The sequence below is a fragment of the Phalacrocorax aristotelis genome, chromosome 11, assembly GCF_949628215.1.
Source record: "Phalacrocorax aristotelis chromosome 11, bGulAri2.1, whole genome shotgun sequence".
In the NCBI taxonomy this organism is placed as follows: Eukaryota; Metazoa; Chordata; class Aves; order Suliformes; family Phalacrocoracidae; genus Phalacrocorax; species Phalacrocorax aristotelis.
The window spans coordinates 7,778,478-7,793,229 of record NC_134286.1 but is presented as its reverse complement, the minus strand read 5'-3'; the positions used below and the strand labels follow the sequence as shown (position 1 = coordinate 7,793,229).

At 47.9% G+C, this 14,752-nt stretch overlaps 1 protein-coding gene across 2 annotated transcripts in view; it reads left to right on the top strand.

Annotated features, from left to right (window-relative positions):
* The window catches only part of PCDH19 (protocadherin 19), a 56,404-nt gene that overhangs the window by 25,187 nt on the left and 16,465 nt on the right, over positions 1-14,752 (top strand). The window contains exons 3-4 of one of the 2 annotated variants that reach the window (XM_075106695.1): positions 2,947-3,005; positions 6,023-6,195. In XM_075106695.1, coding sequence (XP_074962796.1) covers positions 2,947-3,005; positions 6,023-6,195 — 232 coding nt within the window. The remainder of the gene's footprint in view (positions 1-2,946; positions 3,006-6,022; positions 6,196-14,752) is intronic. The other variant, XM_075106696.1, reaches the window with a different exon arrangement.

Sequence of the window (14,752 nt, the reverse complement as noted above, 5' to 3'; positions counted from 1 at the left end):
CCTTGATGGATAATCTCACGGCTGAGGAGAGGCCTCATAAACTGCTGGGCTGCCTGGTGCACCGGCAGGAGCGTGCTGGTGCGGGCAGGGCAGGCAGCCCACCCTTGTGCCGGTGCGGGCAGGACAGGCAGCGCTCACTGAGGGTGCGAACCCCCAGCCCCAGGAAGCACGTTTCCTGTCCTTGTGGCAATGTGAGTCCTCGTCTTGCCCAAAATCTGGAAGTAATTAGCATTAGTCATGCTGCTTTCAGTGGGGTGGGGGATTTAAAGCCTGGGAACGGATGCTGTGACCAACCCCGCGGGAACCTGCTCACTTGCGTGTGGACTTCAGGGTTGCATCTTCATTAGCAAAGTGGTGCAGAGCATCCCAGGCCGGAGGGACATGTGGACCAGGGAGTCCGCACATTACTCGAGTCCATCAATCTTAAATCATGGTGAATTTGCTCATCAGTGAATTATTTCAGTTGGGTGAGGATTTGGTCTTTTTTTGGGTCAGAAATCAATAGCAAAGCTCCAAGTGATGTTGGTCAGAGGAGGATTTAGTGCGGGGTCTGTATCTAGGCTGTGGCAGGAGACATGATGGCAGCACGTGCAGCATTTCCTCAGCCTGTGGTGGGGTTTCGGTGACACCGGTTGAGTGTTCCCTACAGACGGCCCCGAGTATCCCTTGGCCCCTGAAGCCTGGTCCATGCGGTGTTGGTGCTCTGAGCATTTTAAAGCTCTGTGATGTACGTGTATATATTGAAATTTGCTCTCTGGGTCCTCTCACCCACCCGTTCCTCGCCTGGTTTTCCCAGGGCAGAGATGCGCACACATAGGGATGAAGCTGATGGAGGTAGTGGTGGGTGCAGGGGGTCTCATGCTGCTGCTGGGCATGGTGGCAGGGCTGGGGATGCGGGGATGGAGCCAGCTGAGGCTCCAGCCTTGTTGGAGCCATTCCCACATCTGCCAGTGCAGGGTGATGGAGGGGGCTCCCCACTGAGCAGGGGTTGCTCCAAAACTGGCTCCGATCCCTCCTGCCCTCAGAGCCTGTTTGCAGGGCTGGGATCTCCCGCCTGCCCTGTGGGGCTGCTGGGGCGATACACTGTGGGGTGGCCTCCATCTGCCTGGGATGGCAGCGCCAGGATTCATGGATAAACACAGGATCAGGCATTTTCTGTGGCATTTAAAGTCTTGGGCATCGTGTATTTTAAAAACACACGTCTGTTTGCTCCCAAGCTCTAACCATCAAAGTCGTCTTGCAGGACTGAGGATGCAGGAACTGCAGGGACCAGTAGTTTGTGCAGTAAATCTCCTGCGTGACTCTCCAGCAGTAATTACTATGTGAAAGTAATAACTGAGCTGTGCTGAGTGCTAGGCCAACTCCCCCGGCTCGCAGCTCCTTGCATGTTTCTCTCTGGGAGGCTCCTGTTTGGTAAATTAGATATTGTGCTGTATTTCAGAAAAGGTCACACTTAACCAATGCTGCCTTTGCTTTATTATCTTGGCAGAGCAGTGTAACCTCTGCCAGGGTACGATTGGATTTCACATTCGGCTCTGCTGCAGCAGCCCCGCTCCCTGCATCCTGCTGTTGTGATTACGTTAGCAGCAGACGCTGCTTTCCTTTATTTATTGAGACATTAAAGATGCATGCATTTATTTTTACCATGTTCATAATTGCCATAAAAACAGGCCAGAGTATCCCAGAGCGGCTCTTTGGGAAGGAAAGCGGCCGTGAGGCCAGGGCGAGGAGGAGCTGCGGCAGAGAGGAGGCAGGACAGGGCAGGTGGCCATCCCCGCTCCTGTCCGGGGGAGGCACTGCTGTCAGCCCAGAGGAAGAGGGGCAGAGTAGAGTCTGCCCCTTCTGCTGCCAAGGCTGCCTGGCAGGGGCAAGGAACATCCCCTGGGCCAGGGGAGATGCTGGTGGGAGCCCACGTGGGCTCCCTGCAGCTCTAGGGGGGCTTTGGGTGGACAGGTGGACTGAGGTGCCTGGCTTATGCAGAGATCTGCATCCTCCAGGGTACCTGAAGCCCAGGGAGGATCCTGGCCAGGCCATGCAGATCCCACCATGTCTCACCGCATGGCTTCCACTGTGACTCACCATGCATCTCCCACCACATCCCACCATGCAGCTGCCACCGCATCCTACCGTGCAACAGTCACTGCATCCCACCGCACAGCTCCCACCCTGTACCACCATGCGTGTCCCACCCCACAGCTCCCACCACAGCTCCTGGGTGGTGACACCCTGCTCTCATCCCCACCTTCTGGTTGCTTTGTTTGGTTCCTTACCTGCTGCGAGCACCAGAAATCCGGGGCTTTGTAATCTGAGGTTAAAAGACGGTGTTTCATGTGCAGAGCAAGTTAGTGGGTTTTGCTTGCAGATGACAAATCCATTGACTTTCCCCCCTGCTTTCAGTCCCCTCCAACTTTTAAGCATGTCACCTGTTGTTTGCTTTTTTATTAATAACAGAGCCCACTGTCTCTGCAAATGAAATGATGTAAAACAAAGAAAAGTGCCTGCATTAAATTCTCTGGCAGGGGATTACCTTGCTGGCATTTACATATCTATGCAATAAATATTTTAACATGTTAATTATACACTAATAAGAAAAATACCTTTTGAACTTTCAGTCAAATTGACACACAGAGAACGGAGTCCATCAGGGAAATAAAAGCAATTAGTTTTGTAACAGAGCGTAGTCGCATTGTTTCTTCTCTGCAAATTGTTATGTGGTCACCAGCCAGCCTTTTTATTTTTTGGTGAAAGCTGGTGGAAAGACCGGCAGGGACCGGAGTTTTCCATGCCTGGCTCCATCCCGCTCACTGGCGTCTGTCCCATGCCGAGTGGCTCCTTCCCTCCTGTGGGGTTTGCTGGTGGCTTTGTCCTGGACCTGCAAGCCTGGCTGTTGCCGGTCGTGGAGCAATCAGACTTGTAACCATCTCCCTTTTCTTTTCCTCCTTCCAGACTGAAAACTACTCCTTCGATTCCAACTACGTGAACAGCAGAGCTCATTTAATAAAAAGGTACGTAGGCTCACTTGAAAGCGCTTGGGTTTGCCCAGCCAAACCCTGATTTTTTAATGTTCTCCCGTACTGCGTTATATACTACTTGCTTTTTTTAATATGCAAAATGTTTCTAGAGTAATCATTTGATTTTAAAAACAGTATTTACTTCCTATGAAGTCCCATTGCTTTTGGTTTGCAATAAAGGCAGGTCTTTTTTTCTTCTCTTTGGCTCCTTCGCACCGGGAAGTTGCAGTGAGTTAGGTGGAGTGCTGTTACCCTGACAACTTTCAAATTCCTAGAGTTTATTCTATTTCAATGCACAGGAATAAAACGATAGATTTGGATGGTGAGATCTCCCTGCCATGTGAGGTGGGGGAAAAGAAAAAAAAAAAAAAAACCAACTGGTTTGGGGGCAGGTAATTGGGTTGGACACATGCCTACTGTTTTAGTTTGAATACCGAGGCAAAACAGCACTTTGCTAGGCTTTTTTCTTTCCATGGGTAAAAAGGAAATCATCAGTTCAATTGCAACCTGGCAATTACTCTTGGGGGAATTTAACCCTTTGGATAAAATGCTGCCTTAGAGCTTAGCAGTGGCAAAGAAATGTCTCTGGGAGGTTAACACCAGGGTTAGTCGGTTGAACCCCACTGGATTGCATTAAACTAGAGGTGAGCATCCCCCGGTGCGGCAGGTGGCCAGGCTTGCCTTTGCTCCCCAGCTATTTCCGAGGCAAGGAAAGGCACTGACACAGCACAATCAATACTCATCAGGAGGCTGCCGTGCAGGGCTGGAGGGCCGCCTCCCCGCGCAGGATGTGGGTGCAGGAGGTGGCCGGCAGCTCTTCGCTCACCTCCCCTCTCCTCCCCAGGGACCGACCAGCCGAGGTGCGTGGCAGGCAGGCTGGGGCTACGCCTGTGCCCGTGCCCGTGCCCGTGCCCAGCAGGGTTGTACCCGGGGTGCTCTGCAGAAGCCATCGTGGTAGCAGCGGTGTAAGGGAGAGCAGGAGCTGGCCCTTGACTGTTGAAATCTGATCTGAGCAATAAAAAAATCCAATTATCTGGGTGGCTGAGATCCCATTTGTTTACATCTTAAAAATATAAGGAGTAAGGTAGCTGCAAGCACATTGTTTAAGCAGCTCTGGTTCAGCTAGCGAAGGGCAGGTATATTTGCCTGCGTGGCTCATGATGTTTAATGATGCTAATGTGATTGTGGGAGAGATGGCTTGCCTGCGCCACGCCGCTCCTCGCCAGAGAGTCTGCAGGCATCCTGAAAAAAAACCAAATCTATTAATCTTTCCTCGTTCACACCTAAGATAAAGGCAAGCAGCGCTCCCACCTGCCGCAGCAGGGCTTACTCCGAGGCTGTATTGTTTGGGAAATGCTGCTGCCGCTGATTCCCTGAGACCTGCCCATCCTTTAGAGAAGTGTCAGCCGCGGAAACATGTTGTGTGGCTGCTGCATTACGGTCTGCTTCACTGCGGGGAAGATAAATGCGTTGTAACATGGGTTGCCTGCGCATTTTGAACAGCAGCTTCGTGTAGGACAGCGTTTCCCCTCGCTTTCTACCTTTGTCTTGTATCTTAAGTACAATCAGTGCTGGGAATGCTGTGCAGACAACTAAGAACAAAAAATATTTCCTGTAACATACTGTGGCATCATTTTCATCCTTTGCCTTTATGGAGATGTTGTAGCTCTTCTATCTCTGATAGTGAATCTTCTCAAATCCAGCACTTTAATTAATCTATTTGTACTTTTCCTGTGTTGTCTGCCTGCCTCTCTTGCTCATCTATGCGCACACAAATGAACTGTAGATTTGTAGTGCTTTCTTACCTTATAATTCTTTGATGTCACCCGAAATCAAAGTCAGTGGCTTCAACAGGGACATCTTTATGTAAAAGGTAATGTTTGAAGGTTTACCAATATATATGTACTTCAGAGCTCCCCCCTCACATGCTTTTGCAAAGCATCAGTTGGTAGGTGGTCTGCTTGGTTTCCCTGGAGACACAAAAGGGCTTTTTCAAAGTAATGAAAATCTCCAGCTCTTTGGGGCTTTGAAGCACAGGCCGCATGTTCCACCGATGTTCCACACCAAATCAGCCAGTGAGAAAGTCTGGGGCCGTGGGTGCAGGTGGATCCCCCACGATGGGTGCAGATATCCCATGCCAAGGCTGGGTGTGGATCCATCCCTGTGACTCACTGCAGCCGGGTGTCCTGGGGCATCACGCCTTGAAGGGCAGCGGGGAGCAGCAGCAGGATCCCGAATGCAGCCAGAAATGAAACTCTTCCATCCCTCCAGCCTAGGAGCTGGGTACTGTGGGGTGATAGAGCTGCTCAGCCCTTGGGGGAAAGTTGGGAGCAGCTGAGCCCTCAGGTCCCCCCAGCAGTGGCTGCCCTTGCAGGGGATGTCAAGGAGTTCGACTGTGTATCAGATCTTAAAGCTGTATGAACTTGGACCCAAATCACTGGTTATTTTTAAAAATAAGAATGCCATCATCATGATGAAAAGAAATTCCTGTTCTAGGAAGACTTTTGTTTTCAAACTTCAAGTAATTAGGATTTGACCTATAGCCTAAAAAATTAGGGCTTAGATCCTGTGTAACTTCAGTATGAGCTAATACTCATACTTGAGGGAGCCTAGGTATGGAAACAGCTCATTTAATGTATACTTTTTAAATTTTCTTTTCAAATCCTGCTTCTCTCTCAGCTTCCGTGATACCCAGAGCGCCTGACCCGCAGGCTCACACCATACCCATGGGCAGAAGCAGCCTGCGAGGCAGTGGAGGCTGGGTGCTGTGTTTCGGGGTGCAGAGGTGCCAAGTGGGGGGTGTCCCCCCAGCACACACTGCCCCAGCTCTCTGTGCTGGGGGAGCAGTCACAGCCCTGCTGCAGGGGGCTGGGGGTGGCAGGGGACCTCCCTGTCCCTGCGGGGTGTAAGACTGAGCGGCAGCAGCCGTGCCACCACCACAGGTCCCACTGCAGCGGCGTGGCGGGGGCCACCTTGTCCCACCCAGTAAGTCATGGCTGTGTCTCCCCCAGCAGCTCTACGTTCAAGGACTTGGAGGGGAACAGTCTGAAGGACAGCGGCCACGAGGAGAGCGACCAGACGGACAGCGAGCACGATGTGCAGCGGGGCCTCTACTGTGACACAGCTGTCAACGACGTGTTGAACACCAGCGTCCCCTCCATGGGGTCCCAGGGCCCCGAGCAAGGTGAGCCACCACTGTGCGTGCTGGGGGGCTGCCCACCACGTGCCCCGTCTGGTGGCTCTGGTGCTGCCTAGGTGGGTGCACAATAGGTGCTTAATGCTTGCTGGGAATAATGCTGTACAGTGCTGGGTAGATAGAAATTACTCTTCACGCCATGCCTGTCAGGTAAGCAAGCAGTTAGGATTATCCTCTATTTCACAGGCAGAAAACCCAAGGAGAACCTTGGTTCTCAAGAGAGAACCTAAGCATCCACCTGACAGCAAGCGAGTGGTGGAGTTGGGATTAGGGCAGGAATTACCAGCGCCATGCCTAGGACTGGTCCCTGCCAGCGCTCCTCTCCGGAGCACAGGCGGTGCGCCCTTCCCCGTGCGCTCCGCTGGCCGTCTCTGGAGCCCATGTGCAGGTGCCGTCCGGGCAACCTTTCCAAAAGGTCAGCGGAGCATGTAGGCATCCCACGAGGGATTAGCTCAGGCCAGTGGGTGAGGGTTTCGTATCTTTTCCCCTGAATAGGCAGTGGGGTTTCAGCTCTCACGCGTCCCCATGTGCAGGGATGAAGTCCTGCTCTGAAACCAGACCGGTATTACCTAGAGGAAAGAAGTCAGAGGAGTTCAGCTGAGACCAAGCTGTCATTTGTACTGGGGCATGAACGTCACTTTTAACGTCTGACGGATGCAAACATCCTATGCAAACATCCTGTCTTTTTCAATTAAGAAGCCTGAATGCGGTTTGGTGCTCGGGCGCAGGGGAGCCTCGGGGCGCTTGGCTATATCTTGAGATAAGCTGTAGCTGAGGCTCAACTGGAAGCCCCACTGCTAAAAGACTTAAGGATATGAAAACAAAATGCTGTGATTATGAACTGGTCTTCAGCTGTTTAATTCAATTCATGGTAAACATCATTAAAAGCCTTTGTTTTGCTGTCATAAAAGAGTCAAACGGGGGAGAGAGAGTTCTTGCCATCTGCGCTGCCGAATGTTTTGTTTTTTTTTTCTGGAGAGAAGCTGATCGCTGTATTAATTCTCAATAGAGTCTGTTAAATGGCCGCAGTTAACCCTGTAAGACTCCGCAAGGAGGGGAACGCGGAGGTCACCTACCCATTCCACACTGCCAGCCACGCTAATTGGAGAGGGATAGCATCCGCAGCGATAATGTATTTCCAGACAACCATACTGTGGCCAAAGATGAAAAAAATTAAACATTTATATAACTGTACAGTGGCAGTTTAATTCTCTGCGGACCAGTGCCGTGTCAGAGAATGCGGGCTGATAGCTATCATTTATTATTCTTCTATTACAAAGAAATGCTTTTTCATTTCGATCAGAAGAGGGTTTCCTAAGATGCATTTGCAGTAAGGGATGACTGTAGGAGTAAAAATGTTCATAATTGATTCCTGTCCTGTTGAATGGTCAGAGCAACATCTGTTAATTTTTTGTCACATTTCTTCAGCAAAAAAAACAATCTCAATGGACTGCAGATAGGGTTTTACAGAGATTACATTTCAGATAAGTCTGCGTGCTGGTTCTGTTGAGCGCTAGATAACAATGCAAATAAGTGAAGGAGGATGAGTTGGAGGCAGAGCTTGTTGGAGGAGCGAGATGGAAATAAAAATGGCCCGATCCATTGTAACAAGAGCTACTTCTTGCATGTAAAACAACCCCCAGAAACCAAGAGTATTTCCAGAAGGCGACTCCCAAAGGCAACCTGTGTGTCTGGCTCCCAGTCTCACGATGGCCAGGGGGTTGGTGCTCTTGGTTCTGGTTTATTTCTGGGAGGAAGCTGGCATGCCGGCGCTGCATTGCCATCCAGCTGGGCCTGCAGGCAGGTGTGCCAGGAGGGCCCGCTCTCGTGTCCTCAGCAACACACGCTGCCTCATGCGGAGGAATAGGGGGTGCTCGCCCACGAGGTTATTGGGGTGTTCGTGGAGCAATGAGATGAGCAGCGCAGGCGGGAAGGTTAGCAGTTACTGTCACAGAAGCTGAAAAAAAGGTTAAAGAGAGTATCTTCTGAGCTGATTTGTTGAGCAGACACTGCAGAAAATAATGAGGAAAATCAGGACGCTGAGATGATGGTGGTAACAGCGGTTCCTGCATGATTAAAGTGATGGTTTTGGCATGGTAATTTTTACTCGATTTTGGGTCAGAGTGCCAGGGCGGGGAGGAAACACAACGTGTTCAATGCCAAGGATGTGCAGGACCATTGGGCTGACCACTGCCCTGAGTTCACAGTCTGTGGCCAAAGGGCAACCTTGGCAGCTCACGTCCCCGTGCTTTTCCTTCGCTCGCCGTCTCTGCCCAAATTGCATCTCATGTAATCCCAGAGAAATGGGGTGGGAGAATTGCTGGGGTTTGCTTGTTGATCTTAATGATCCTGCCTGGGAGCCTGGCGAGGTGCCCCCATGGCCAGGCTCTGCTGGGCTTGGACCTCGGCTTGTAACACCACGAGTCTTTCGTGAGTGGCCAGCTCTCAGACTTCATCAGATAATTTGGGAGTCTTTATCTGCTTGGTGGGAAATCCTGGATCTGCTAAGGCGAGGTGCTGGCTGGCAGAAATCCTTGCAGTTCAGTGGCAGAGGACGATCCCTCTGTGGTCCAAGGACCTGTCTGGCCAGACTTCACCTACTGATATGCTGGATTTCCTGCAGAAAGAGGTAGGCATGGATGGGTCCGAGCTTCTTTAGGGTTCTTAAACCACTACGTGAACCTAGCACCGGTGGTGAGTACATGACTGTGGGAGCCTCAGGGACCTGCTGCAGATGCTCAGGTGGCCTCGAGGCCCTTTACCCCTTCACTGCTCCTCTGGGATGGGATTGACACCAGCTGTCAGCCCTGTTGGCCAGAGCCCTTGCTCTTCCTTTGGAAATGACCTACATTTCCAGAAAAATGGCAAACTAGTGTGGAGGGTGTGGAGCTTTATTAGGCAGGTCATCAAAAATACCACCTGGAGCTCAGCCACATCGTTTATTTTGGGAGTAGGACTTCTGCCCTGTCCCTCTTTACATCAGGATCTTAATTATTGATTATAAATTAATCAGTTGAAAAAATTGCTTTAATTGCTTTAATATGTACCTAATTTAGAGTTCATTATCACCCAGAATTGTTTTCCTTCCCCTGCTAATTGATACCAAATGGGTTGCTGAGGAAGGCAGGCACCAGCACTGCTCCACCTTTCGCGATTGCCTCGCTGCTCTTTAATTGTTTGTTTATTTGTGGAGGTGTTAAGCTCTGCTAGAAGTTTATATGCACTCCTTTCCTAACAGTGTCCTCAGCTGAACATCCAAATGGATTTGTTTGAGAAAGGGAGGTTTTCAAGTGGCTGTTGGACCTCAGTGACGTTTTGGGTTGGCTGGAGAAGTCTGTTGGAGGATGAGAGTAAATCCTGGGGTCTCCCTTCATATCTTGGCCTATTTCAACACAATATGGGGCAGATTTTCTCTACATCCTGGTGTGACCTTGACTGGAAGTCCAGCACTGGAGGAAATGGTGATTTCCAGCAAGGAGGTGAAGTGCATGGTGGTACCGGGCAGAGGACCCACTGCCGGCATCACCTCCATGGACAACAGTGGGTGATGCTGGTGGCCGTGGAAGCTTTGCTGCTGGGTTTGAAGTTCCTGACACCTGTTCCTCCCAGCAACGTGGGGAAATCTCAGTGTGAAATGTTTTCCAACACTGCAGAGCGTGGTGGTGCTTTTCCTGGGAAATGGCAGCGCAGACCAGATGTTTCGCAGGGTAATTGAAAATTCCATTTTATCAGAAAGCATTTGCTGTCAAAAAGTTTTATCTTTACTTCAACAAAGAGGTTGATTAGATCCCTTAGGACATGAATTAGCATCTTTGAGGCTAGATATTCTGTTCTGTGATTCAGGTAGATATTCCTCCCTTGGTTTTGCTTATACTGGGACTTTTTCTTTTTAATCTCTTTGCCCTCTTCCAAACAGCTTTTGTGCAGGTTTGGCTTGTTTTCTTTGTGTGGATGTATACAGGCAGGTAGATCTGCTTAAATGTTTTCTATTACCTTTTTCACCTTGCCTCAAGCCAGAGCCATACTTGTACTCTGTAAGTCGTAGGAGCTCTTGCCAGCATAGAAATCAGAAAGGAACTATTTCAAATATGTGTTTTTAATGTTAGAAGCAACAGATTTAAAACTTAGCGTAATTCCCAGTGCCGACCAGTGTTTTTACCATCAGTTGTAGAAGAAAAATCATTGGCCCAATGAAGCAGTGATTTGCAGTTTAAGGTAAAAATAGAATCAAAAAGAAAAAATGAAAATAATAAACATACACTAATGATAAAAAAGCCAGTGTTAGAAACAGTCGCCACAGCTATAAAAGAGTCAAAATGCTTTAAAATCAAAGTGAGAGGGTTTTTAAGCAGTGTCAGTAATGTGTCTCTACAGAGAATTGCTTCTAAAAGCATCCCTTCCATTTTTCTGGTGCCAGATCAGCAGTAAAGGTTGGCATGAAATGTCATCTGGAAAGACCTGATCCTGCATACATTTCCACATTTGAGTAACTTTGCTCACATAGGTGATTTAATTGTGTCTGAGTCTCATAACCTCCAGCAAGACGAAGGGTTCTTTGAATAGAAATGGATTATATTTAAATGCTTACGTGAAGTCTTCTTTATACTATCGCATAGTATAGATATAGGCTTGGATGTAAAGGCAGCCAGGCACATGATATTCACTGAAACTTTTCTTACTGGTCGCATCCCAACTTATTGAGGTTCATTGTCATTTAGGGGGTCAGGTTTTATCTAGAATATTCCAATTGGTTCTTATGCTCATCGCCTTAGTATCTGGGTGCATTTCAGTTGTGAACTGAGAACATGACTAATGGTATTAACTGGAGGCAAACACAGGTATTAGAAACTGTTGATTTTTTAAGCTGATTTCTGGCAGTCATTCTACCTGCAACTCCCTTTTACTCTGCAGAAAAGCCTTTCTGTAGAGCTGTATGTACATGAAGATGTAAATGACATATTTTAGGGCTTTGGAGGCTGGAAATGCAGCTGCATTTCTCTGGAAGTTTCTACAAATTAATAAAAATATATCCTTTCCTGTATTCATATATGCAGCACAAGACATAAAGTATAACATTGATATGTGAGTGACAGCACATCCCTTAAGATGGATAAACGCTGTAAGCTTTCTTTACAGGGCAATGTCAATTATTACAGCTCTTCTGATTTCTGTATTATTGGATGGATCTCTCAGTAAAGCAGCCTCCGTGAGCTCAGTGGTGCTCCTGCAGTGGCCAGCCTGGAGGGAGCAGTCAGCCTCTCACAGTACTTTGAAACACCAGAAAAGGATTTTTATGACGAGTGGATAAGCTGGGCTTTGGGAAGAGGAGTTGATTGTCTTATGATTCCTACACTTTTAAATGATTACTTATTGAGCATCTAAGTCAGCTTATGGATGGCTGGCATGGTGGTTACTGATGCTTTTGTGTGCGCTCTCCCCAGCCTCCCCAAGCGCCTGCTCCTTCTAACATTGCCCAGCTGGGCTCACCGGGGGATGTAAAATCTTCTGTTAGACCAGTGAATGTAACTGGAAACAAAGCTGTCAAGCACTCAGGCTGACAAACCTCTCTTCAGGTTGACCCTTATCATTGCCGGGCACGCGGTGCTTAGCTCCAGCGATGGGCACTGGGTCAGGCTGCCCGGCCCATGGGCTCAGCTTCCTTCACCGCCACGTTGCATTGCGGCAGAGCCGGGCAGCGGTCGCTCGAGGAGGTTTAATCTACACACGGACGCTGGCTGGCACGGACAGGTCCCTCGCTTTGTTTCTTCCTTAGGTTCGTAGCCCTGTAGCATTGAGTACAGCTTGTACAGTTCCGGTCCTCGCTAGAAACTGATGGTGGAGCAGGGCCGACGCGGAAGCCATACCCGTAGCAATAAGTGAACACCAATCCCGTTCTGCAACAGCAGAGCCAAATAACAAACAGATGTGTAACCTCCTTTGTGTGCATAAGAAGCATTATCATATATCCCACATTCCTGGCACTGTTTCTTCAGTTTTCAGGTTTCTTTTATCAAAGATAATTCTTGCAGTGTCTCCATCACTGAAGTTACTCAGTCCAGGGTCATGGGAGTTATAACCTTTAGATCCTCAAGTCCTTTCTGTCTAAGCACAGAAAACACTCACCAGATGTGAACATTTTGGCAACTTTGAGAGGAAAATTAAAACTTGGATCCGTGCCCCGTTGTGTAGGTTTGTAATGGATGAATGATCAACCCAGAAAGTTGGAGGGTTTCTAGTGTTTTATTGTACTTTTTAATGAGATTTTGTCAAATTTAGTTATTGCTTACCCATATTTTTGCTGGGTGACTGGAGAGCAATTTATAGGAGGTATGAAGAAGTGATATTTCTGATTAGATAGTTTCAGCTTCTATTTGTGCTTGGTTTTGTTAGCTGCTTCTAAACTCCAGCCCAAGCAGAAGGTTTGCAGAGAAGATCTTTGTCAGGGTTCAGCCGAAGGACGGGGCGGTGCTAACCCTGGCTCTCCCAAAGCATTCTTTTCCAAAACACCACACAATACTTGGTTTTTCAAATATTTCTAAGATAAATAAACAGTTCAGTCGAGCTTGCAGCTTCCTTTTCCCTTATAAACAAGCCAAAAAGGGGCTTATGTGGGCTTTTTTTTTTTCTTTTGCCAGTAACCTCTAAGGAAACCGTTAACACTTTCTGTCTCACAGCAGTTACGACTAGCAAAATGGTCAAGGTAATGGCCATCATATTTAACAGTAGGGAAGGTATATGAATAAAACCTAACCTTCTGCTAACGCAGCAAGCCAGCACTTCCCGATCTCCTCCTGTAATCAATCTACATCGTTAATGACTCTGAAAACAGACTGAACTGCTGGGGCTGGCACTGGGAAACTTGCATTACAAACTAACCGTCTCTTATTAACCTTTCGGTGTTTCCTTCACAACACTAATTAGAGCCAAATAAAACTACTGTTTGTGAAACTCTTAAGTTAAAATACAATTTTCAGAGGAAATATGGTAAACTCCAAAGCTCCTGTTTGCTTGGCCTTTCTTTTTAATTATGATGGAGAATGGCTGTTACTTGTTTAACAGAGGCTTACATGATTAATGCTGCAATGTTACTGTAATTAAAACAGGAAAAAAAAAAGATGTGATTGGAGCCCGTATAATTTACAGACATCTTGGCATTCTGGTGGCAGAGCAGCTCTAAGTGTTGCAAAGAGGAATCATAAAAATTTATTCTAATTAAAATTGCCAGATTGACTAAACAACAGGTGACTTATGTAACTTGAGCGACTTGCTCTTGGGGTGAGAAATCATCTGAAATCAGTGAATTATACAAAGCTGTCTATTATTCTACTAAATGGGAAAGTGTGTGCTTGCCATGGCAACCTGCATCAATTTTGCAGCCACTGGAAAATACAGGGCCCTTTATTAAAGGAATAATCACCGCAAACAGCGTGCTGACCCTTGGCTCCATGGGCATGGGGTGCAAGGCATGGCAAGCTTCAGAGCAGCCTTCTGGGCATGGGCTGTTGCCATCAGGTTAAATCCCTCCTGCTATATCAAAACATGCACCCGGCAGCTCGGGGGGTGATTCGGGTATGGCGCTGAACCGACATCTCCAGAGGGGGTGGTACAAGTTGGGTGCCTGTTTTTTTTTCTCCCCAAAAGTGGTGCATATAACTTTGTAAGTGCAATAAAGATAAACCATTTGAACCTCTCTTAATTATGCTTGCATGCTGCAGAGAGCTGTAGGGCAGGGGACTGCATCACCCGTGGGTGCAGGGGAAGGAGCCCGCCAGCCTCTGAAATGTGGTGTATAAGGGTGAGTGTCTAAACTGCTCCTGCTCCAGCAGATAAGTGCTGAAGGGAGACATACCACTGGGTTTGTATGTAGGTTGTTTTACTAAATGATCTACATAATAATATATAAGTCAAAACTCTGTAATAATTGGCACCAAAAGCAAAGAGAACTTGCAGCTTTTATCCATCTTAAGGGAAGTGCTGCCACTCAAAACTTGCGAGCACTATATTTTATTTCTCATACGGCATACATGAATGTAAGAGAGTAGATATTTTTAAGTGGGTCACAGAATTAATAAGAAGTTTGGCAGCCTTTCCTTGTGGTAGACACGCAGGTATGCAGTGGAGCAGGCAGGGCTGGGAAGCAGGAGCGCGGGGCTGTGCTGGGCTCTGGCTTGTGTTGCCTTTGCTCAGTGATTTCCCTTTCCATCCTGCTTTTAACCCCTGTGTCTGTTTGGAAAATAAGTTCTTTGTAGCAAGTATATTGTAAATATATTTTAGCCACAATGTGTATAATCACAGTGAGCATAATATGGCCCTGGTTTTGCTGAGTATCTGTAATAGTAATGATCAGCTTCCCCACTCTCAGCATTAGCTCTCTTAGTGTTTTTATTTTTCAGCACAAACCCTTTTTTGTTGCATTTTCCTTATTGTATTTTCACCCTTTCAAGTGTGGAGAATGACTTGCTTTGTAACCAGCTTCATTAGCCACTCGCACGTTGTGTTTCATTACCGATACCCACAGCCGGCTGCGGGTGACAGCGGGTGACCG